Source organism: Talpa europaea (assembly GCF_964194135.1).
Source record: "Talpa europaea genome assembly, chromosome: 1".
Taxonomy (NCBI): Eukaryota; Metazoa; Chordata; class Mammalia; order Eulipotyphla; family Talpidae; genus Talpa; species Talpa europaea.
This window is the reverse complement of record NC_140073.1, coordinates 8,988,577-9,012,035: the sequence shown is the minus strand read 5'-3', so window position 1 is coordinate 9,012,035 and position 23,459 is coordinate 8,988,577. Positions and strand designations below refer to the sequence as shown.

The 23,459-nt window shown below is 39.7% G+C and overlaps 1 protein-coding gene and 1 pseudogene across 2 annotated transcripts; both read right to left on the bottom strand.

Annotated features, from left to right (window-relative positions):
* Nucleotides 1-11,473: 11,473 nt before the first annotated feature.
* On the bottom strand, nt 11,474-12,415 carry LOC311171863 (olfactory receptor 5B3-like; the record flags this gene model as incomplete). The annotated part of the gene is made up of 1 exon (XM_084234898.1): nt 11,474-12,415. Exon 1 carries the CDS (start codon nt 12,410-12,412, stop codon nt 11,474-11,476), a length of 939 nt encoding a protein of 312 aa, XP_084091024.1. The 5' UTR covers nt 12,413-12,415.
* Nucleotides 12,416-21,895: 9,480 nt separating this feature from the next.
* On the bottom strand, nt 21,896-22,797 carry LOC311167541 (olfactory receptor 5B2-like; annotated as a pseudogene). Its single transcript has one exon. The product of its transcript is annotated as an olfactory receptor 5B2-like (transcript).
* Between the last annotated feature and the right edge of the window lie 662 nt (nt 22,798-23,459).

Here is a 23,459-nt window from a genome sequence, read left to right as displayed (position 1 = left end):
CCTCAGTTTCACCTCAGATTTCAAGGAAAATATTGGAAATATCTATGTCTGTGTGCAACAATTACATTAGCTGCCCTGCAACTTTTGCATGACTTGTAGTTTTCATCAAAAGCATATATTGAATATAGAAACTCACCTTCCGCTTGCAAACAAATGGTTGTCAATCATCAGTCGTGTGTTTGAGATAAAGAAAAATCCAGCCGTGGACTAGTGGGTAGAGTCTCTAAGAGAAATGCTGTGCAACAGTGGGCACAGGTTCCAAGGTCTCTAAGGCAGGAAACAATGGAGAAAAAACCCATTAACATGGGTTCAAGTCCTGAATCTACCATGTGTTCTTCTGGAAGAGTTACTTCTTTCTCCTTATTCGTAAACTAAACATAACAAAATGACCCTTTTCAGGTGGCACATGGAGTTGTGTTTGCAAATAATAAACCAATGTCTATAAAACTCGATGGGCTTAGGGATTTCATTTTAAAGTGATTCAATAATTTTTACTGGAGAGTTTCCTTGGCCATGGCTGTAAGTTTGTAGGAAATCCTAAGATCAGAGGAGTCTGCATGAGAAAACCATCATCACTGTGATGAACACATGATGTTCATAGGGTCTTGGCCAAAGTCTGGTCATTGTAAATAAAGCTTCAGAAGTCACGGTGGGTACAGGGTTAGCTCATGGGGACTGAGAGTGGATTATAAAGACCTGAGGATCTCAGGGGATGTCCCCCATGAGAGCACCTCCGGCTTCTCACTCCACTTTCCCTGGGACAAAGTAATCAAATTGCCTGTGGGAGCCACAGCACATAACCTTAGGGTGTACAGGTGTGTTGCCTTGATTTTTCATATTATTTTCATTTTTAATTAACCAGTTGCAGAGAGTATATGCACGCATCTTAATGTATGTTTCCAAAGATTTTGGCCCCTCAGCTTCTGTGGAGTCAACACTGTCATAATTACTGACCTGCTTTTTTCATATTATTTTGCCTTTGTAAGAATGTCCTTCAGTAGAGCCTTAGAATCCATAGTCTTTGATTCTGGCATTTTTCTCTTTTTTAAATTTTCGTTTCTTCACCTTTCATGTAAATTTAATAATTTTGAGTTTATTTTCTTGCGTATGGCATAATGTTCAAATTTAATTCCATTGTAAGTGAATATCATTTTTTTCAACACCATTTCTTGACGGTCTTTTCTCCATTGTATATTTCACAAAATTTTTATTTATTGATTTATTATTTATTTAAATTGTCATTCATTTTGGTATAATGTTTGATTTATCATCTCAGGTTTCATGCCATAAAATTCCCACCAGGAAATTCCCCGTGAACTGTACCCATAGTCTCTTGTTCTCTTCCATCCCCTCTTTTGATAACTTTTCCTTCCCCTCTATGGTATGTCTCAGTTCTATATTTTCCCAGCTAGTTTTGTCTTTTTTTCCTGACCCCATGTCTGGTTTCCCTGTATTCCTCCTATATGTGAAACCATATGATGTTTTTCATTTTCCTTCTGACTTATTTCCCTTGGTATAATCCCTGCCAGCTCCATCCATGTTGCTGTGAATGGCATGAGTTTATCCACTTTTTTAAAAAGATTTATTTATTTATTCAAGAACCAGGGTATAGGCCAGATGTGTGGGAAGGTGAGAGGATTCACCAGACACAGAGTGGGGAACAGAACAGGTACATTGATTGAAGTACACTGTTAAGGGGAGCAGCGGGTGTGACAGGAGAGGTCTGCCGTGCCATGTGGGTATCTTGCCAGCTGGCAGGGATCAAACCTGCCCTGCAGAGACTGTGGACAGCTTCACAGCTCTGTGCTCAACCCACTCTGCCACCAGGGGAGGCCTGAGTTTATCTTTTTTATTGCTGAGTAGTATTCCAGTTGGTATATAAACTAAATCTTCTTGAGCCAGACATCTGTTTTTGGGTATTTAGTTTGTTTCTATACCTTAGTCATTGTAAGCAGTGCTGCAATAAACATAGGAATGCAGGCTTCTTTTTGAATTAATGTTTTTGTGTCTTTTGGGTAGATTCCTAGGAGTGGAATTGCTGGGTCATATGGTTGATCCATTTTTATTAATTTGAGGATCCTCCACACAGCTTTCCAAATGATTGGAGCAGTGCACATTCCCGCCAGCAATGTAAAAGTGTTCCTTTTTCTCCATATCATTGTCAGCATTGTTGTTGTCAGTTTTTTTTAATGTGGACCATTCTTGCCAATGTGAGGTGGTATCTCATTGTGGTTTTTTTTTTTAATATTAAATTTTATTTTTGTATTCCCCCATACAATTGCAAACGCCCCATTCTGACCCCAATCCCCTCCCGCCCCCCACCCCCCAAAAAGTGTCTCTGGTTCATAGTTTTTTGTTGATTTTGATTTTCACTTTCTTATATTCATTTTCCTGGTCCCTTATTTAAGTTTTCTAGATTCCTATGAGTGAGACCATCCAGTACTTTTCTTTTTCTTTTTGGCTTATTTCGCTGAGCATGATCCCTTCCAGCGCCATCCATGTTGCTGCAAATTGCATGTGTTTATCTTTTTTGAATGCTGAGTAATATTCCATGGTATATATGTACCACATCTTCTTGATCCAGTCATCTATTTTTGGGCATTTGGGCTGTTTCCAAAGCTTAGCTATTGTAAACAGTGCTGCTATAAACATAGGGGTGCAGGTGTTCTTTGGAATTGATGTTTCTGTGTCCTTTGGGTAAATACCTAGGAGTGGAATTGCTGGATCATATGGAAGCTCTATGTTTAGTAGGTCCAGAAATCTCCACACAGCTCTCCATAGTGGTTGGACCAGTTTGCACTCCCACCAACAGTGCAGAAGAGTTCCTTTTTCTCCACACCCTCGCCAATATTTGTTGTTGCTAGTTTTTTTAATATGTGCCATTCTCACTGGTGTGAGATGGTATCTCATGGTAGTTTTGATTTGCATTTCCCTGATGACAAGTGATGTTGAACATTTTTTCATATGCCTGTTGGCCATTTGCATTTCCTCTTCAGAGAAGTTTCTTTTTAGCTCTTCTGCCCATTTTTTGACTGGATTATTTTCTTTGTTGTTGCTGAGTCTCATCAGCTCTTTGCAGATTTTTGTGATCAGTCCTTTATCATTAGTGTTGTGTGCAAAAATGTTCTCCCAGTTGGTGGGGTTTCGCTTTGTTTTTGTTATTGTCTCTTTTGCTGTGCAGAAGCTCTTTAATTTGATGTAGTCCCAGCTGTTTATCTTTGTCTTCACTATCACTGCTTTGGGTGATGTGTCTGTAAAGATGTCTTTGATGTGCAAATCCCGTAGTGTTTCGCCTATATTTCCTTCTATGTATTTTATGGTTTCAGGTCTTATGTCTAGTTCTTTAATCCATTTTGAGTTGATTTTTGTGTATGGTGTGAGGTAGTGGTCAAGCTTCATTCTTTTGCATGTAGCGACCCAGTTTTCCCAGCACCATTTATTGAACAAACTTTCTTTGCTCCAATGCATAGTCTTTGCTCCTTTGTCAAAGATTAGTTGACCATAAATCTGTGGGTTTATTTCTGGATTTTCTATTCGATTCCATTGGTCTGTATGTCTGTTCTTGTTCCAATACCATGCAGTTTTGATGATTATGGCTTTGTAGTATACTTTGAAGTCTGGGAGTGTGATGCCTCCATTTCCTTCTTTTTTTTTCAGTAGAGCTTTGGCTATTCAGGGTTTTTGGTGATTCCATATGAATTTCATCAATAATTGTTCTATTTCTTTGAAGAATGCCATTGAGATTTTGATTGGAATCGCATTGAATCTGTATATTGCTTTTGGTAGGATGGCCATTTTAATAATGTTTATTCTTCCAATCCATGAGCAGGGGATGTCTTTCCATTTCTTTGTGTCTTCTTCTATTTCTTTTAACAGTGTTTTATAGTTTTCTTTGTATAGGTCCTTTACCTCTTTTGTTAGTTTTATTCCCAAATATTTGATTTTTTTTTGTTTCGATAATAAAAGGGGTGGTTTTTTTGATTTCTTCTTCTTCAGATTTATTGTTTGTGTATAGGAAGGCTACTGACTTTTGCGTGTTGATTTTGTATCCTGCCACTTTACTGAATTGATTGATGAGTTGAATTAGTTTTTCTGTGGAGTTTTTGGGGTTCTCTATGTATATTATCATATCATCTGCAAATAGTGATAGTTTGACTTCTTCTTTTCCTATTTGGATTCCTTGGATGTCTTTCTCTTGTCTTATTGCTCTGGCTAGGACTTCCAGTATTATATTGAAAAGCAGTGGTGAGAGTGGACATCCTTGTCTTGTTCCAGATCTTAATGGAATTGCTTTCAGCTTTTCACCATTGAGAATGATACTGGCTGTTGGCTTGTCATAGATGGCCTTTATGATGTTGAGGTATGTTCCTTGTATCCCAAGAATTTCAAGGGCTTTTATCATGAATGGGTGTTGCACTTTGTTGAAAGCTTTCTCAGCATCTATTGATATTATCATATGGTTTTTATATTTCTTTTTGTTGATGTGTTGGATAACGTTGATTGATTTTTGGAAGTTAAACCATCCTTGTGCCCCTGGAATGAATCCAACTTGGTCGTGGTGAATTATCTTATGGATACATTGTTGGATTCTGATAGCTAAAATTTTATTGAGGATTTTTGCATCAGTGTTCATTAGGGAGATTGGCCTATAGTTTTCCTTTTTTGTGTTGTCCTTATTCGGTTTTGGTATTAGTGTAATATTGGCTTCATAGAACGTGTTTGGTATTGTCCCTTCCTTCTCAATTTTTTGGAAGAGTTTGTGAAGGATAGGCACTAATTCGTCTCTGAATGTTTGGTAGAATTCATTTGTAAATCCATCAGGTCCTGGGCTTTTGTTTTTGGGGAGGTTTTTGATTACCATTTCAATTTCGCTGCTTATAATTGGTCTGTTTAGGTGTTCTATTTCTTCTTTATCTAGCTTTGGGTGATTGTAGAGTTGTAGGAATTTGTCCATCTCCTCTAGATTGTTGAACTTGTTTGCATATAACTGTTCATAGTAGTTACTGATTATTCTTTTGATTTCTGCTGTGTCCGTTGTGATTTCTCCTCTTTCATTGATGATCCTGTGTATTTGTGCTTTCTCCCTTTTTTCCTTTGTGAGCCTGGCTAGGGGTTTGTCTATTTTATTTATTTTTTCAAAGAACCAACTCTTGGTTTCATTGATCTTTTGGATTGTTTTTTTAGTTTCAATTTCATTTATTTCTGCTTTGGTTTTTATTATTTCTTTTCTTCTACTGGTTTTGGGGTTTTTTTGTTGTTCTTTTTCTAGATCTTTGAGCTTCGAGATTAGGTTGTTTCTTTGAGTTCTTTCTTGTTTTTTGATGTGAGCTTCTATTGCTATATATTTTCCTCTTATTACTGCTTTTGCTGCATCCCATACATCTAGGATATTGGTGTCCTCCTTGTCATTCAATTCAAAGAATTTTTTAATTTCTTCTTTGATCTCCTCGTTAGCCCAGTGGTCTTCCAGTAGTGTGGCTTTTAATCTCCATGAGGTAGGATAGTTCCTTGCCTTCTTTTTATGATTTATTTCTAGTTTGATGCCTTCGTGGTCAGAAAAGATGGTTGGTATGATTTCAATCTTGGTGTCTGCCCCGGACGTGGGTGCCTGCTCCCTCTGTGGGCTCAGACTGCTGGTCGGAAGGGGCCTGGCGTGGAATAACTTCCCGGCTGGCCACTGGGTCCTCCAGAAGCCTTCTGCCCTTTTCAAGCAGTCTTAAGAAATTTCCTGTTCTATGGGGTGTTAGTGACTTTTTTTTCCTGGTCGCTAGGTGGCGCCAGAGATCTCTCCTATTGTCCTTGGGGGGCTGTTTTTCGCCTCCCCCCACCCCGTGGGACAGGGAACAGAGCGGGAATGGTAGGGTTCACCTCAACAGTTTTGGGGTGCTGTGTCTGCCTTGTGCCCCACCGTCGTGGTGAACCCACGCCCCGAATTTTCGTGCCCCGGGTCTCAGTTCAAAGCCCTCAGTTCCAGGACGCGGGCTGTAGCCCAGTTCAGTGGCGCGGGAATGGCGCCTTTTGCACCGCTCCCGTGCCTGGGTGCCTGGTTCCTGCTTACTCAGGGAGGGACCTTCACCTCAGTGAGGACCTCCGCGCGTCTCCCCGCAAGCCTAGGTCGTCTCCCTGCAAGCCTAGGTCGCAGGCGCGGGGGACCTGGGCAGCCATGATCCCGGTCTGCACTTGCTTTTCAAGCGCGCAAGCTTACCGGCAGCCCGGGCTGTGTGCGAGTCTCCTGGGGTCTTTGTTCTTCTCTAATGGCGCCCAGAGCCGTTCGCTCACCGCCGCGGCGAATCCTGCAGGGTTCGCCTCAGCTCCCGTTCACGGGGTGTGGTGGCTGCAATAGTTCCTTTCCACTCACAGTCCCGCTTGCTGCGTCGTTTGTTCTTGTTGGCCTTTTTGGTTTGTTGTTTTCCTCCTCTCTGCCGGTCGGAGAGTGCCGCCTCTGTGGGCGGGGGAGGGGAGCAGGGTTCTGCGCTTCCCTCCCCTCTGGTCCTCTTTTATGGCCACTTTCTTCTTCGGGCAGTTTGCTGGAGTCACCCATTTATCTTCCGTGTCCCAGTTCTCACTGGGACCTGCCGCTTTTCCTCCCTATTAACTTTTTTTAATGGGAGATCTTACTCGCAGCGTCTCCTCGCCACCATGTTGCTCCGCCCCCCATCATTGTGGTTTTGATTTGTAATTCCCTGGTTATAAGTGAGGCTGAGTATTTTTTCATGGGCTTATTGGCCATCTGCATATCCTCTTTGGAGAAGTGTCTTTTTAGCTATTCTGCCCACTTTTTGACTGGATTGTTTATTTGTTTTTGTTGAGCTGTATAAACTCTTTGTACATCTTTGATATAAGTCCCTTATCAGTTGTGTGGAGTGCAAATATTTTCTTCCAATCTGTAGGGTGTCTCTTCATTTTGGTTATTATCTCTTGTGTTGTACAGAAAATTTTTAGTTTGGTAAGTCCCAGCTGTTCATATTTTCCTTCATTTTCTTTGTTTCAGGGAAGAGAATTCAAGGATATTTCTGAGCTGCATGTCATGGAGTGTTTTCCCTGTATATTTTATGGTTTAAAGTCTCACATTCAGGTCTTTTATCCATTTTGAGTTGGTCTTTGAGTATGGTGTGAGGTAGTAGTCTAGTTTCATTCTTTTGCATGTCGTGGTCCAATTTTCCCAGCACCATTTATTGTAGAGACTATCCTTGTTTTAGAGCATATTATTTTTTCTTTTGGCACAGATTAGTTGTCCATATATGTGTGGCTTTAGTCTGGGATTTCAGCTCAGTTCTATTGGTCTGTGTGTCTGTTCAGTTCCAGTACCATGCTGTTTTAATTATTATGGCTTTGAAGTATAGTTTGAAGTCCAGGAATGTAATACCTCCATTCTTCCTTTTTCTAGACAGGAGCACTTTTGCTATTTGAGGTTTTTTTGTGGTTCCATATGATATTCATCAATATTTATTCTACTGCTTTGAAGAAAACCATTGAGATTTGATTGGAATTGCATTGTGATTCTGGCATTTTTCATTTAACATAATTCAGCTAAAGTCCATGCACATTGTTACCTGTACCTTTAGTGGAATTTTAAATTGCAAAGTAGTATTCCATGCTGTGAATCTTTTTTTTTTCTTTCCTCAGTTGAGATCCTTTTATATTGTTTCCAGTGTTGGGTGATTATAAACAAAGCTGATATAAAATCATGGCTACAATTATTGTGCAAACACAGATTTTTTATTTCTTTGGGTGAATATCAGGGAGTAGTTTTTGAACCTTTGGTAACTGTAGTTAATTGACTAGAAATTGCAAAAATGTATGATGTGCTCACAATTTAAGTCCCCAATAGCAAGAGTATTCTGGTTTCTTCACATCTTTGCATCACTAGTTATTAAATTTCAAAATTTAATATAACATATTTTCATTTCTTCTCTGTATCAATGATGTCTTGAGTACTTTTACCAACTTGTTTTATTATTCATCTAGTATTATCACTATAATCATGGCCCAAGAATGCTTTCTTTTTCATCAAAAACCCATAGATTCATTTTTCCCTGTACATGGTCTCTAAGTTCATCCTCCCAAGCAGAAGTATCATAGCTTCTTCATTACAGGCATGCGGGGTGGTTGTAGGTTTTCTTATGTACCTGTATGACTTGACATAAAATTGTTTAATAATTTAATCATCAAAATCCAGTTTCTTGTGGGTAGAAAGGAGAGAATATTATTATGGCATTCTTGATGATTTTCAAGAGATTTGCAGATCCCATACATGCAAACCAGAGAAAAATATCTAACACACATCTGGTGTTCTGAAATGTCCAATATTAATATTAACTGTTACTAAATATTACTACAGCATGGCTAACAATATGGTGGCATTTAAACATTACGTCTGCTTCCCTACATGTGCCTGCCCATTTTGGAAACACTGAGACATGTGTCAGTTGTAGAGCATGGGCTCAGAAAGAATTGACATGTGTCATTTCTGGGTGAGGTGAAGCATACCCAATTCTATCCAGTTATCCCTCTCCTGCTATGGGGATTAAAGAGACTTCACGTGTTGACAGTGCAGCTGTGGATGGGGAAGCCTCATAGCCTTGGAGGAGCACCCAGTTGGAACCCTGCACTTGGCCAGGCCCCTGGGTGATGGGCATGGAGAGGAGTATGTGAGAAGGAAATCAGCAGGGGCTGAATAAATGTTCTCAAACACATCAGGGTCTAGTGCCTGTATTCTATAAATATTACATGAATCAGAATGTCTTTGCATGAGTAATTAGATTAATAGTACTAAGAAGAAGTATTTACCTGGATTATTTGGTGAGCCTGAATGTAATATTCGGTGTCCTTATAAAATAAAGGGATAAAACTAGTAGATTAATATAATTCAAGTGTCCATCCCTTTATAGATCTGGAAGTCAGAACTCTGAAATCAGCTTTATTGGGTTGAAATCAGCACATTGGCTGGGTCAAGCCCCTGAAGCTTGAGAGCAGAATTCACGCATCGCCTCTTAAGTCTGTGCTGGCTGCCAGCATCCAGGGCTTGTGCCACATCGATCTCTGCTTTCATGATCACGCCACCCTCTCATGTTTGACTGTGGTGGAACCTCAATTCCCTCCTGTAAAGACACATGGGGTTGCCAGTGGGACCCCCTGGGATAGTCCAGGACACTCTTCCTTTCAAAATGATGATCTCGGGCCTCCCTGGTGGCGCAGGCTGTTGAGCGCCTCCGCACTGTGAAGCTGCCCACAACCTCTGCAGCGCAGGTTTGATCCCCGCCGGCCAGCGAGAATCCCACATGGCATGGCAGACCTCTCCTGTCTCGCCCGCTGCTCCCCTCAGCAGTGTATTCTGGTATGTCTGCCTGTTCTATTCCCCGCTCTGTCTCTGGTGAATCCTGTCATCCTCCTGCACTTCTTGCCGGTACCCCGGTTCTTGTATAAATAAATAAATCGTTAAAAAAAAATAAAATGGTGATCTCAATCACATCTGCAGAGCCCTTCCTTTACCTCACATGGCAACACTCACAGGTGCCAAGGGTTAGGGTGTGGACCTTTTGGTGGGTCATTATTCATGCTGCAGAGGGTGCTTTGGAAACATTCTGTGCTATTTTGAGGATTTTCCACAAATCTAAATAACGTCTGAAGTTAAAAAATTATTTAAAACAATGATTAGAAATGATTCCAAAAGGAGCATCATTACCATGAAGACAGAAGTGATATTTTCCCTCTAGCTGCCCCAGAAACAACAGCACAGGCATCTTAGCTCCTTTTAGCAATACCTCCAGTTTTGAGATTTTATTTTTCTTAATTCTTTAGAGAGAAGAAATGAGACACTTGTGAACACGCTTCTGGATAGTTTGTGTTGTGTTGCATTTTCTGAGGATCAAATTTAAAAACATGAATACTCTGCATTATTCTAGCCTAAGGCTGCATGTTTTATTACTTATACATATTACTACATTTATGTGTCAATATTAGAAATATTTTAGTTTACTGTGTAATTAATATAACTGAAACAATTTTCCCAAATAAATTACACTTAAAATCGTCTCATATTTAATGTCTCCTTTGAATTTACAAAATAATATTTATTTGATTGTTTCCTGCCACAGTCATCATTTCAAGGTACTACTCATGAGTTAGTTTCTGAAGACACTCATGATGGATGGACTTCTGAAAGCAATCCTGTTCAATAGCTTGCAGTTTAACAGTGAGTGAGAATACATTAAAATATCTTAGCAAAGCAGACATCTAGCTGTGTCTCTATTGAGCTACTATTAAAGTCTATACGGCAGGTCTAATTTATGGATGACATAATGTGATCAGTTAAAAGATTCAACAATGGGACAAATAAACTCCAACCTTTATTTCATATGTTCATTTACAAATATTTATTTAGCATCTACTATGCAACACACATATTTAAGTACTGAGTATCATGTTATAAAAAATACAACGTCATTGATGTCTTAGAATTCATAGTCTAGCTATAGAGAGAGATTATACAGTAGTGAGGAATTAATATAGAGTTAGTCTATGTTAATCAAGCTATGAAGAATCACACAGGGTGAGAGACTAGTGCACACTGGGTGGGTGATGGACATTTATGAAATGGTTCTAGAAGACATCCTCCGGAGAAAAAATTATCATTTTGTAGAGCCTTCACGGCAAGGACTATAATCCTTGAAGTGAAGCTACGGAATTGTGAGGAAATGGTGAGAAAATCATTGTGAATTAACTGTGGTAAAAACCGGAGGACTGAAAGATAAAATGCAACTTGACTAAATTAAAAATTAATCAGCGACATAACCATCTGAAGTACTGGTAGATTGAGTACATTATCAATGGTCAGTGCATTTCTTAAAAAATGTGTCAGTGAGCAGTCACATGAAGAAATTGAAAATACTTTAACTTTTCTTCCTTTCTTTGTGTTGTGGCTATTTTCCCTTGAAAAATATAATGAGAAAATATCAGTCCAAAAATGAGTCAGACAAGGTAGAATTTTTGATTCATTTGTGACGCTAAGTCTATATTCTGTCAATAAAATATGCAAATGAAATAAATACATAGTATTATGACTGTATCCCATTTTTTTCTCAAATTAGGAGTCTTAGATTATTTTTCAAAATTTCACCATGATGTATTTTATATATCAATATCCCAAATTAATATTTAAATTAGTTTTGTTAAAAGTAAACTCTCATTTACCTCTTCCTAATTTTTTGTGCCCCAAAGTATTTGTAGTACAGGTGGCGGAGAAAATGCATGTAGAACAAGTGAATACGTCAAAGATGCCTAATATGTATTTTTGACACAAAGAAACAATTATCAGTTAGTTACATTGCTGCACTCTCCTTACTCTAGACATTAGACTTTACAAAAGGTGAGGGTATCATTTTAAGACTTAAAGGTATATCTTAGATTGTAAATCAGCACATGAAGATGGAGAGGAATGAAAGTAGCTAATTATGCCACACACAATGTTAAATCATAATCCCAGGGACAATTTTGTCTTCTCCCTCAATTTATTGATTGCATTCTTGACCTCCTTGTTCCTCAGGCTGTAGACTATGGGGTTCAGCATGGGGATGACCATAGTATAAAACACAGACGCCATTTTGTCTTTGTCCATGGAATGGCTGGAGCTGGGCTGTAGGTACATGAAGATGACCGTCCCATAGAAGATGGTGATGGCGGTGACGTGAGATGCACAGGTGGACAGAGCCTTCTGATAGCCTGCAGATGAGCGCATCCTATAGATGGTGATAAAAATGAACACATAGGATACGAAGATAACCACAAGAGCAGAAAAGACATTGAAGGTGTCTACATAAACAATGACCATCTCAGCAACATGCTTATCAGAGCAAGACAAAGACATGACTGCTGGAACATCACAGAAAAAGTGATGGATCTTATTGTTGCTGCAGAAAGTGAGACTGAATGTTTCCCCAACATGGATGCAGGCATTCAGGAAACCACCAGCATGGCAGACTATAGCCAGACATGCACACACACCTGTGGTCATGATGGTCGTGTAATGCAGGGGTTTGCACACGGCTGCAAAGCGGTCAAAGGCCATTGCAGCCAAGATTAAATTTTCCCCGGAGACAAAGACTACAAAAAAGAACATCTGAGTAGCACATGCACCATAGGAAATGACCTCATCTCCTATAAATAACCCAGTCATGACTGTAGGGATGACAGCTGTAGAGTAACAGAAGTCCATCAGAGACAGGTTACTGAGGAAGAAGTACATGGGTGTGTGGAGACGAGAGTCTGAAAGAATCAACAGGATCATCCCCAGGTTCCCGATGGCATTTATTGCATATAAAAGAGTGAAGATCATTACCAGTGGGACGCGTAGGTTTGTGGCTTCAGTCAGTCCTAGGAGGATGAAATGTGTCACTTCTGTGGTGTTCTCCATAGACGTTGTTTAGAAATCAGATGTTCTAAAGCAAGAAGAAATAAAGGAATAGAGAGTTAGATGTGGAAATTACAGTGAAACTTAAATGCATGTGGTGGGCTAGCTGGAGCAGGGAGGGCAGGTGTGTGTCACAAATGGAGAGAGTTTTAGGGAGGGCTTGGCCCTAGGGTGGAACTAGGGCTCATGGAACAGCTTTTTATCAGTCCTCCCATTTACTAACAGGGATAATTAACACTAGCCTAACACCCTCCAAGCTATTTTTATATGTCTACAGAAATAACATAAAAATGAGACCTAACTCAAGGTACCACAGTGAGTTAAATGAGATGATGTGTAAACGTGACTAAAATGTCTAGCGTGTAGCCTAGTGGTTTAGCCAACAAAGTGTTATTAACCGGAGGGATGGCCTCTGTGTTGCTTCGGGAAACACCCGGGGCGGCAGGCATGAGTGAGCTTTGAAGTCCTGCAGCCTCCCTCTTTAATCTGCCTCTTCTCACACTCCGGGGCCACTGAGATATTCAACACCTTCCAGAACTCTCTGTCCTTGTCCCCCGCACCATTGGCTGCTTTTCTCTTCCATGTAGTCTTCCTTTTCTGAACTTATTCCTTGGAATCCGTATTTTAATTTGTTTTTAAAGAGTCTCCTTTTCCATTGCTTTTTTTTTCTTTTAACATTTCTCATTTTTTACATTTCCATTCATTTTTTGAACTGAACTACTATTATTTGACGTCCTTGCTCATTTTTTTCATAACTGTAGTTTTCTACCACTGAATGTCCCATAACCTCCACTATGGTGGGGTCCCCGGTCCTTCTTGTTCTCAGAGCTATGGTCTTGGTGTCCAGAGTCCCTGCTGGTCAAACTAAACGTAGAGTCAGGCCAGGGACCTCTAACCAAGGGCCAAGTCCTGGTAGGAGGATCCTGCTGGGAAACCAGTGTCTGCTGAGAAGAGCAGGCAGATATGGCCAGAGGAGCAAGATCAGCCAGAACACCCTCCTTGTGAAGATTAGCAGTAACTTAGGAGAGAATAGGGGATAGAGACAGTAGGCTCTGATTAGCAGGAACTATGGAGCCCCCAAGCATAGCCCCCCATCACACCACCCTGGGTGGCATCAGATGGTAACACGTCCATGATATCCATCCCCCATAGTGCATCTCCAAGCCTGTGCATTTCCCAAGTACTTGTCCATCCTCTCTGAACCTGGTTCTTGGTGTAGCCCCTCTAGACTTCTCATTGCTGCACGTGGACCTGAGTGATCTTTCTCTCATCCTGTGCAGCTTCCAACCTGGAGTGCTCCCCAGGTCACCACTCCATGTAGTTGTGCTCACCATCCCCCCCACTGCACCTTCTTGCCTCCCTTCCCTGCAGACACTGAGATCTATGGTCAGTTTTCAAGGGTTGGAGCCTCCTTCTATTTTCATTACTGTCACCCCATGTTTGAATCGCAGGGATGGAGGATCAAAGGTCATAGTTTGTGGCTTGCCTTTAACTTATACATCCATTTTTGTGGCAAAAAATCTTGTTGAATATTTTATGTGAATCTATTCTTGTGTAGTATTTTAATTCATTTTATTTGAATCAGCTGCCTTTGGAAGGCAGCCTCTATGCTATCTCCAATCCCCTACCACCTGCCCACTGAGCCTTCTAGGACTTCACGTTAGAAGCCTTGCCCAGGAGGGCTTTGCCTCTGCAAACATACACGACCAGTGTCCACACATACTGTGTCCTACAAGCAATGCTGTTTAAGAGTGTGTGTATGTGTGGTTTTGTGGTGTGGGTGATATTCTTATTTTATCATCAGGGAGATCAGGATATGTGAAGCTTTGTCATGGCCTACAACTGTACATCTATAGGAAGAAGATTCAAGATTCAGACTTATTTTGACCCAATCAAAAGTGCAGTGTTTTCTCTACATCACTGTCGACATGTGTAGACAAGACAGAAATAATCAGGGTGCCATTTTGCAGAAAATGTTAAAATGAAATTAGAACTTGCTATTCACTTTGGTTCCTTTTGCCGTCTAAATAAGGGTCATTTCACACTGGGTTTTTTTTTTTTTTTAATCTCCTATGCTGACTTGTGGTAGATTCAATGAAATTTCTGCCTAATCAGATCATCACTTCTTTTCCCCGCTAATCCTTCTTAGAGGAGCAGTGTGGTGCACTCCCCAAGCATCATCTAAGTTTCTTTTGGTGCTGTTTTGACCCTTACTCTTCAGTTTCACCTCAGATTTCAAGGAAAATATTGGAAATAGCTATATCTGTGTGCAACAAATTACAGTAGCTGCCCTGCAACTTTTGCATGACTTGCAGCTTTCATCAAAAACATATATTGAATATAGAAACTCACCTTCCGCTTGCAAACAAATGGTTGTCAATCATCAGTCGTGTGTTTGAGATAAAGAAAAATCCAGCCGTGGACTAGTGGGTAGAGTCTCTAAGAGAAATGCTGTGCAACAGTGGGCACAGGTTCCAAGGTCTCTAAGGCAGGAAACAATGGAGAAAAAACCCATTAACATGGGTTCAAGTCCTGAATCTACCATGTGTTCTTCTGGAAGAGTTACTTCTTTCTCCTTATTCGTAAACTAAACATAACAAAATGACCCTTTTCAGGTGGCACATGGAGTTGTGTTTGCAAATAATAAACCAATGTCTATAAAACTCGATGGGCTTAGGGATTTCATTTTAAAGTGATTCAATAATTTTTACTGGAGAGTTTCCTTGGCCATGGCTGTAAGTTTGTAGGAAATCCTAAGATCAGAGGAGTCTGCATGAGAAAACCATCATCACTGTGATGAACACATGATGTTCAGAGGGTCTTGGCCAAAGTCTGGTCATTGTAAATAAAGCTCCAGAAGTCACGGTGGATACAGGGTTAGCTCATGGGGACTGAGAGTGGATTATAAAGACCTGAGGATCTCAGGGGATGTCCCCCATGAGGGCACCTCCGGCTTCTCACTCCACTTTCCCTTGGACAAAGTAATCAAACCGCCTGTGGGAGCCACAGCACGTAACCTTAGGGTGTACAGGTGTGTTTGCCTTGTTATTTCATATTATTTTCATTTTTAATTAACCAGTTGCAGAGAGTATATGCACGCATCTTAACGTATGTTTCCAAAGATTTTGGCCCCTCAGCTTCTGTGGAGTCAACACTGTCATAATTACTGACCTGCTTTTTTCATATTATTTTGCCTTTGTAAGAGTGTCCTTCAGTAGAGCCTTAGAATCCATAGTCTTTGATTCTGGCATTTTTCTCTTTTTTAAATTTTTCTTTTTTTTCACCTTTCACATTTTGAGTTTGTTTTCTTGTGTATGATATAATATTCAAATTTCATTCCATTGTAAGTGAGCATGGTTTTTTCAACACCATTTCTTGACTGTCTTTTCTCCACTGTATATTCTTCCACAAAATCTTTCTTTTCTTTCCTTTCTTTCTTTCTTTCTTTCTTTCTTTCTTTCTTTCTTTCTTTCTTTCTTTCTTTCTTTCTTTCTTTCTTTCTTTCTTTCTTTCTTTCTTTCTTTCTTTCTTTCTTTCTTTCTTTCTTTCTTTCTTTCTCTCTCTCTCTCTCTCTCTCTCTCTCTCTCTCTCTCTCTCTCTCTCTCTTTCCTTCTTTTTATTGTTATTCATTTTTGTGTAATGTTTGATTTATCCCCTCAGGTTTCATGCCATAAAATTCCCACCAGGAAATTCCCCATGAACTGTAACCATAGTATCTTGTTCTCTTGCCTTCCCTTTTGACACCTCTCCCTTCTCCTTTCTGTGTTATGTCTCAGTTCTATAGTTTGCCAGTTAGTTTTGTCTTTTTTTTTCTTACCCCATATTTGGTTTCCCTGTATTCCTCCTATATGTGAAACCATCTGATGTTTTTCATTTTCCTTCTAACTTATTTCCCTTGGTATAATCCCTTCCAGCTCCATCCATGTTGCTGCAAATGGCATGAGTTTATCTATTTTTTTTAAAGATTTATTTATTTATACAAGAACCAGGGTACAGGCCAGATGTGTGGGAAGGTGAGAGGATTCACCAGAATCCTGTGGGGAACAGAACAGGCACATTGATTGAAGTACACTGCTGAGGGGAGCAGCGAGTGTGAAATGAGAGGTCTGCCGTGCCATGTGGGTATCTCGCCAGCTGACCGGGATCGAACCTGCACTGCAGAGACTGTGGACAGCTTTACAGCTCTGCACTCAACCCACTGTGCCACCAGGAGAGGCCTGTGTTTATCTTTTTTATTGCTGAGTAGTATTCCAGTTGGTATATAAACTAAATCTTCTTGAGCCAGACATCTGTTTTTGAGCATTTAGTTTGTTTCTATACCTTAGTCATTGTAAGCAGTGCTGCAATAAACATAGGAATGCAGGCTTCCTTTTGAATTAATATTTTTGTGTCTTTTGGGTAGATTCCTAGGGAGGATTTGCTGGGTCATATGGTTGATCCATTTTTATTAATTTGAGGGTCCTCCACACAGCTTTCCAAATGGTTGGAGCAGTGCACATTCCCACCAGCAATGTAAAAGTATTCCTTTTTCTCCATATCGTTGTCAGCATTGTTGTTGTCAGTTTTTTTTTAATGTGGACCATTCTTGCCAATGTGAGGTGGTATCTCATTGTGGTTTTGATTTGTAATTCCCTGGTTATAAGTGAGGCTGAGTATTTTTTCATGGGCTTGTTGGCCATCTGCATATCCTCTTTGGAGAAGTGTCTTTTTAGCTATTCTGCCCACTTTTTGACTGGATTGTTTATTTGTTTTTGTTGAGCTGTATAAACTCTTTGTACATCTTTGATATAAGTCCCTTATCAGTTGTGTGGAGTGCAAATATTTTCTTCCAATCTGTAGGGTGTCTCTTCATTTTGGTTATTATCTCTTGTGTTGTACAGAAGGTTTTTAGTTTGCTGTAGTCCCAGCTGTTCATATTTTCCTTCATTTCCTTTGTTTTCAGGGAAGAGAATTCAAGGATATTTTTGAGCTGCATGTCATGGAGTGTTTTCCCTGTATATTTTATGGTTTGAAGTCTCACATTCAGGTCTTTTATCCATTTTGAGTTGGTCTTTGAGTATGGTGTGAGGTAGCAGTCTAGTTTCATTCTTTTGCATGTAGTGGTCCAGTTTTCCCAGCACCATTTATTGAAGAGACTGTCCTTGTTCTAGAGCATATTATTTTTTCTTTTGTCACAGATTAGTTGTCCATATATGTGTGGCTTTAGTCTGGGATTTCAGCTCTATTGGTTCTATTGGTCTGTGTGTCTGTTTTAGTTTCAGTACCATGCTGTTTTAATTAGTATGGCTTTGATGCATAGTTTGAAGTCCAGGAGTGTAATACCTCCATTCTTCCTTTCTCTAGACAGGAGCACTTTTGCTATTTGAGGTTTTTTTGTGGTTCCATATGATATTCATCAATATTTATTCTACTGCTTTGAAGAAAACCATTGAGATTTGATTGGAATTGCATTGTGATTCTGGCATTTTTCATTTAACATAATTCAGCTAAAGTCCATGCACATTGTTACCTGTATCTTTAGTGGAATTTTAAATTGCAAAGTAGTATTCCATGCTGTGAATCTTTTTTTTTTTTCCTTTCCTCAGTTGAGATCCTTTTATATTGTTTCCAGTGTTGGGTGATTATAAACAAAGCTGATATAAAAGCATGGCTACAATTATTGTGCAAACACAGGTTTTTTATTTCTTTGGGTAAATATCAGGGAGTAGATTTTGAACCTTTGGTAACTGTAGTTAATTGACTAGAAATTGCAAAAATGTAGATGCGCTCACAATTTAAATTCCCAACAGCAAGAGTATTCTGGTTCTTCACATCTTTGCATCACTAGATATAAATTTCAAAATTTAATATAACCTATTTTCTTTTCATTTCTTCTCTGTATCAAAGATGTCTTGAGTGCTTTTAACAATTTGTTTTCATATTCATCTAGTGTTATCACTATAATCATGGCCCAACAATGCTTTCTTTATCATCAAAAACCCATAGATCCATATTCCCTGTTCATGGTCTCTAGCTCATCCTCCCAAGCAGAATTATCACAGCTTCTTCATTACAGGCATGCTGGTGGTTATAGGTTTGCTCTATGTACCTGTATGACCTGGCATAAAATTGTTTAATAATTTAATCATCAAACTCCAGTTTCTCATGGATAGAAAGGAGAGAATATTATTATGGCATTCTCTTATGATAGTCAAGAGATTTGCAGATCCCATACATGCAAACCAGAGAAAAATATCTAACACACATCTGGTGTTCTGAAAAGTCCAATATTAATATTAACTGTTACTAAATATTACTACAGCATGGCTAATAATATGGTGGTGTTTAAACATTACGTCTGCTTACCTGCATGTGCATGCCCATTTTGGAAACAATGAGACGTGTTAGTTGTACAGCATGGGCTTAGAAAGAATTAACATGTGTTATTTCTTGTGAGGTGAAGCACACCCAATTCTCTCGTTATCGCTCTCCTGCTACAGTGATTGAAGAGGCTTCATGTGTTGACAGTACAGCTGTGGATGGGGAAGCCTCATAGCCTTGGAGGAGCACCCAGAGGGAGCCCTGCATTTGGCCAGGCCCCTGGGTGATGGGCATGGAGAAGAGTATGTGAGAAGGAAATCAGCAGGGGCTGAATAAATGTTCTCAAACACATCAGGGTCTAGTGCCTGTATTCTATAAATATTACATGAATCAGAATGTCTTTGCATGAGTAATTAGATTAATAGTACTAAGAAGAAGTATTTACCTGGATTATTTGGTGTGCCTGAATGTAATATTCGGTGTCCTTATAGAAGAAAGGGATAAAACTAGTAGATTAGTATAATTCAAGTGTCCATCCCTTTATAGATCTGGAAGTCAGAAATCAGCTTTATTGGGTTGAAATCAGCATATTGGCTGGGTCAAGCCCCTGAAGCCTGAGAGCAGAATTCACGCCTCGCTTCTTAGGTCTGTGCTGGCTGCCAGCACCCAGGGCTTGTGCCACATCAATCTCTGCTTTCATGATCTCACCACCTACTCCTGTTTGACTGTGGTGGAACCTCAGTTGCCTCCTGTAAAGTCACATGGGGTTGCCAGTGGGAACCTCCCTGGGTAGTCCAGGACACTCTTCCTTTCAAATTGATGATCTCGGGCCTCCCTGGTGGCGCAGGCTGTTGAGCGCCACACTTGAAGCTGTCCACAGCCTCTGCAGCGCAGGTTTGATCCCAGCCGGCCAGCGAGAATCCCACATGGCGTGGCAGACCTCTCCTGACTCGCCCGCTGCTCCCCTCAGCAGTGTATTCCGGTACATCTGCCTGTTCTGTTCCCTGCTCTGTCTCTGATGAATCCTGTCATCCTCCTGCACCTCTGGCCTGTACCCCGGTTCTTGTATAAATAAATAAATCTTTAAAAAAAATAAAATGGTGATCTCAATCACATCTGCAGAGCCCTTCCTTTACCTCACATGGCAACACTCACAGGTGCCAAGGGTTAGGGTGTGGAGCTTTTGGTGGGTCATTAATCATGCTGCAGAGGGTGCTTTGGAAACATTCTGTGCTATTTTGAGGATTTTCCACAAATCTAAATAATGTCTGAAGTTAAAAAATTATTTAAAACAATAATTAGAAATGATTCCAACAGGAGCATCATTACCATGAAGACAGAAGTGATATTTGCCCTCTAGCTGCCCCAGAAACAACAGCACAGGTGTCTTAGCTCCTTTTAGCAATACCTCCAGTTCTGAGGTTTTATTTTTCTTAATTCTTTAGAGAGAAGAAATGAGACACTTGTGAACACGCTTCTGGATAGTTTGTGTTGTGTTGCATTTTCTGAGGATCAAATTTAAAAACATGAAGACTCTGCATTATTCTAGCCTAAGGCTGCATGTTTTATTACTTCTACATATTATGATATTTTTATGTCAATATTAGAAATATTTTAGTTAGCTGTGTAATTAATATAACTGAAACAATTTTCCAAATAAATTGCACTTAAAATCGTCTCATATTTAATGTCTCCTTTGAATTTACAAAATAATATTTATTTGATTGTTCCCTGCCACAGTCATCATTTCAAGGTACTACTCCTGAGTTGTTTTCTGATGACACTCATGATGGATGGACTTCTAGAAGCAATCCTGTTCAATAGCTTGCAGTTTAACAATGAGTGAGAATATATTAAAATATCTTAGCAAAGCAGACATCTAGCTGTATCTCTCCGGGTACTATTAAAGTCTTTACAGCAGGTCAAATTTATGGATGACAAAATGTGATCAGTTGTTCAAAGATTCAACAATGGGACAATTAGACTCCAACCTTTATTTCATATGTTCATTTACAATATTTATTTAGAATCTACTATGCAACACATATATTTAAGTACTGAGTATCATGTTATAAGGAAAACAATGTCACTGATGTCTTGGAATTTATAGTCTAGCTATAGAGAGAGATTATATAGTAGTGAGGAATTAATATAGAGTTAGTCGATGTCAATCAAACTATGAAGAATCACACAGGGTGAGGGACTAGTGCACACTGGGTGGGTGATGGACATTTATGAAATGGTTCTAGAAGACATCCTCTGGGGAAAAAATAATCATTTTGTGGAGCCTTCACGGCAAGGACAATAATCCTTGAAGTGAAGTTATGGAATTGTGGGGAAATTGTGAAAAAATCATTGTGAATTAACTGTGGTAAAAACTGGAGGACTGAAAAGATATAATGCAACTTGACTAAATTAAAAATTAATCAGTGACATAACCAGCTGAAGTTCTGGTAGATTAAATACATTATCAATGGTCAGTACATTTTAAAAAAAAAAATGTGTCAGTGAGTAGTTATGTGAAGAAATTGAAAATACTTTAACTTTTCTTCCTTTTTTTGTGTTGTGGGTATTTTTCCCTTGAAAAATATAATGAGAAAATATCAGTCCAAGAAAATGAGTCAGACAAGGTAGAATTTTTGATTCATTTATGACACTAAGTCTATATTTTGTCAATAAAATATGCAAATGAAATAAATACATAGTATTATAAGACTGTATCCCATTTTTTTTTCTCATTAGGAGCCTTAGATTATTTTTCAAAATTTCACCATGATATATTTTATATGTCAATATCCCAAATTAATATTTAAATTAGTTTTGTTAAAAGTAAACTCTCATTTACCTCTTCCTAATTTTCTGTCCCAATGTATTTGTAGTACACGTGGCAGAGAAAATGCATGTAGAACAAGTGAATAAGTCTAATATGCCTAATATGTATTTTTGACACAAGAAAACAAGTAATATGTAATTTTGACACATAGAAACAAACAATTATTAGTTACATTGCTGTACTCTCCTTTACAAAAAGGACAATAAACTTTATAAAAGGTGAGGGTATCATTTCAAGATTTAGAGGTATATCTTAGATTGTAAATCAGCACATGAATGGAGAGGGATGAAAGTAGCTAATTATGCTCCCTACATTGTTAAATCATAATCCCAGAGACAATTTTGTCTTCTCCCTCATTTCTTGATCGTATTCTTGACCTCCGTGTTTCTCAGGCCATAGACTATGGGGTTCAGCATGGGGATGACCATAGTGTAAAACACAGATATCATTTTGTCTTTGTCCATGGAATGGCTGGAGCTGGGCTGCAAGTACATGAAGATGGTCATCCCATAGAAGATGGTGATGGCGGTGACGTGAGATGCACAGGTGGACAGAGCCTTCTGATAGCCTGCAGATGAGCGCATCCTATAGATGGTGATAAAAATGAACACATAGGATACGAAGATAACCACAAGAGCAGAAAGGACATGGAAGGTGTCTACATAAACAAAAATCATCTCAGCAACATGCTTATCGGAGCAAGCAAGAGCCATGACTGCAGGAATATTACAGAAAAAGTGATAGACCACATTGGAGCTGCAGAAAGTGAGACTGAATGTGTCCCCAATGCGGATGCAGGCCATTCAGGAAACCACTGGCATAACAGACTAAGGTTGGACAAGCACACACACCTGAGGTCATGATGGTGGTGTAATGCAGAGGTTTGCACATGGCTGCAAAGCGGTCAAAGGCCATTGCAGCCAAGAAGTAAATTTCCCTGGTGGCAAGGCTGCAAAAGAACATCTGAGCAGCACATGCATTGTAGGACATGACCTTGTCTCCCATGAGTAACCCAGCCAGGACTGTAGGGATGACAGCTGTAGAGTAACAGAAGTCCATCCAAGCCAGGTTACTGAGGAAGAAGTACATGGGCATGTGGAGACGAGAGTCCAACAGAATCAATATGATCATTGCCAGGTTCCCAATGGCATTTATGGCATATATAAGAGTGAAGACCATTACAAGTGGGACTTAGGTTTGTGGCTTCAGTCAGTCCTAGGAGGATGAACTGGGTCACTTCTGTGGTGTTCTCCATGGGGATTGTTTAGAAATCAGATGTCCTAAATCAAGATGAAATAAAGGAATAGAGTTAGATGCGGATACATTTAGGAAACCTAAATGTTTATATACCTCGGTCATTGTTTCATATTAGCAAGGGTCTGTATTTCAAACTTTCTGTGTGGGTCTGCTACTCCTAGGCAGCCTATTCAGCTGCCATTTTGTCACCTAAACAAGATCAAAGTGGCCTGGCCAGTTAGGAACAGTAGTCCAACTTTCAGCCCTTCAAATCAAACAAGAGCACCTAGGTGGATCACACTGGGGAGGTTATGCATCAAGGTATGTCCAGAATGCTGGCGTGGGGGGGGCTAAGGACCAATGCATAACATGTGCATTGGGAGGTATGTTCGGAATGCCCAGGGGGCTTAGGACCTATGCATAACACATACTCCCGACTTATACTTCATGAGGTATGACTGGGAATGCCCGGGGTGCCGAGGACTGATGTATGACAAGGGACCCCAGAAGCTGATCAGTGGAGCACCTTATTGATAAGATTAGAGCCATGGGGGGGATTAGGGTGTGTCATCAAGTAGATAATAAGTGCTTGGAGGGCAGACTCACAATCCCTAATCTTCTACAACCTTCCCCTTTCTTTAATCTCCTTAATCTCCTTACAACCAATTATGTGTGTCAATA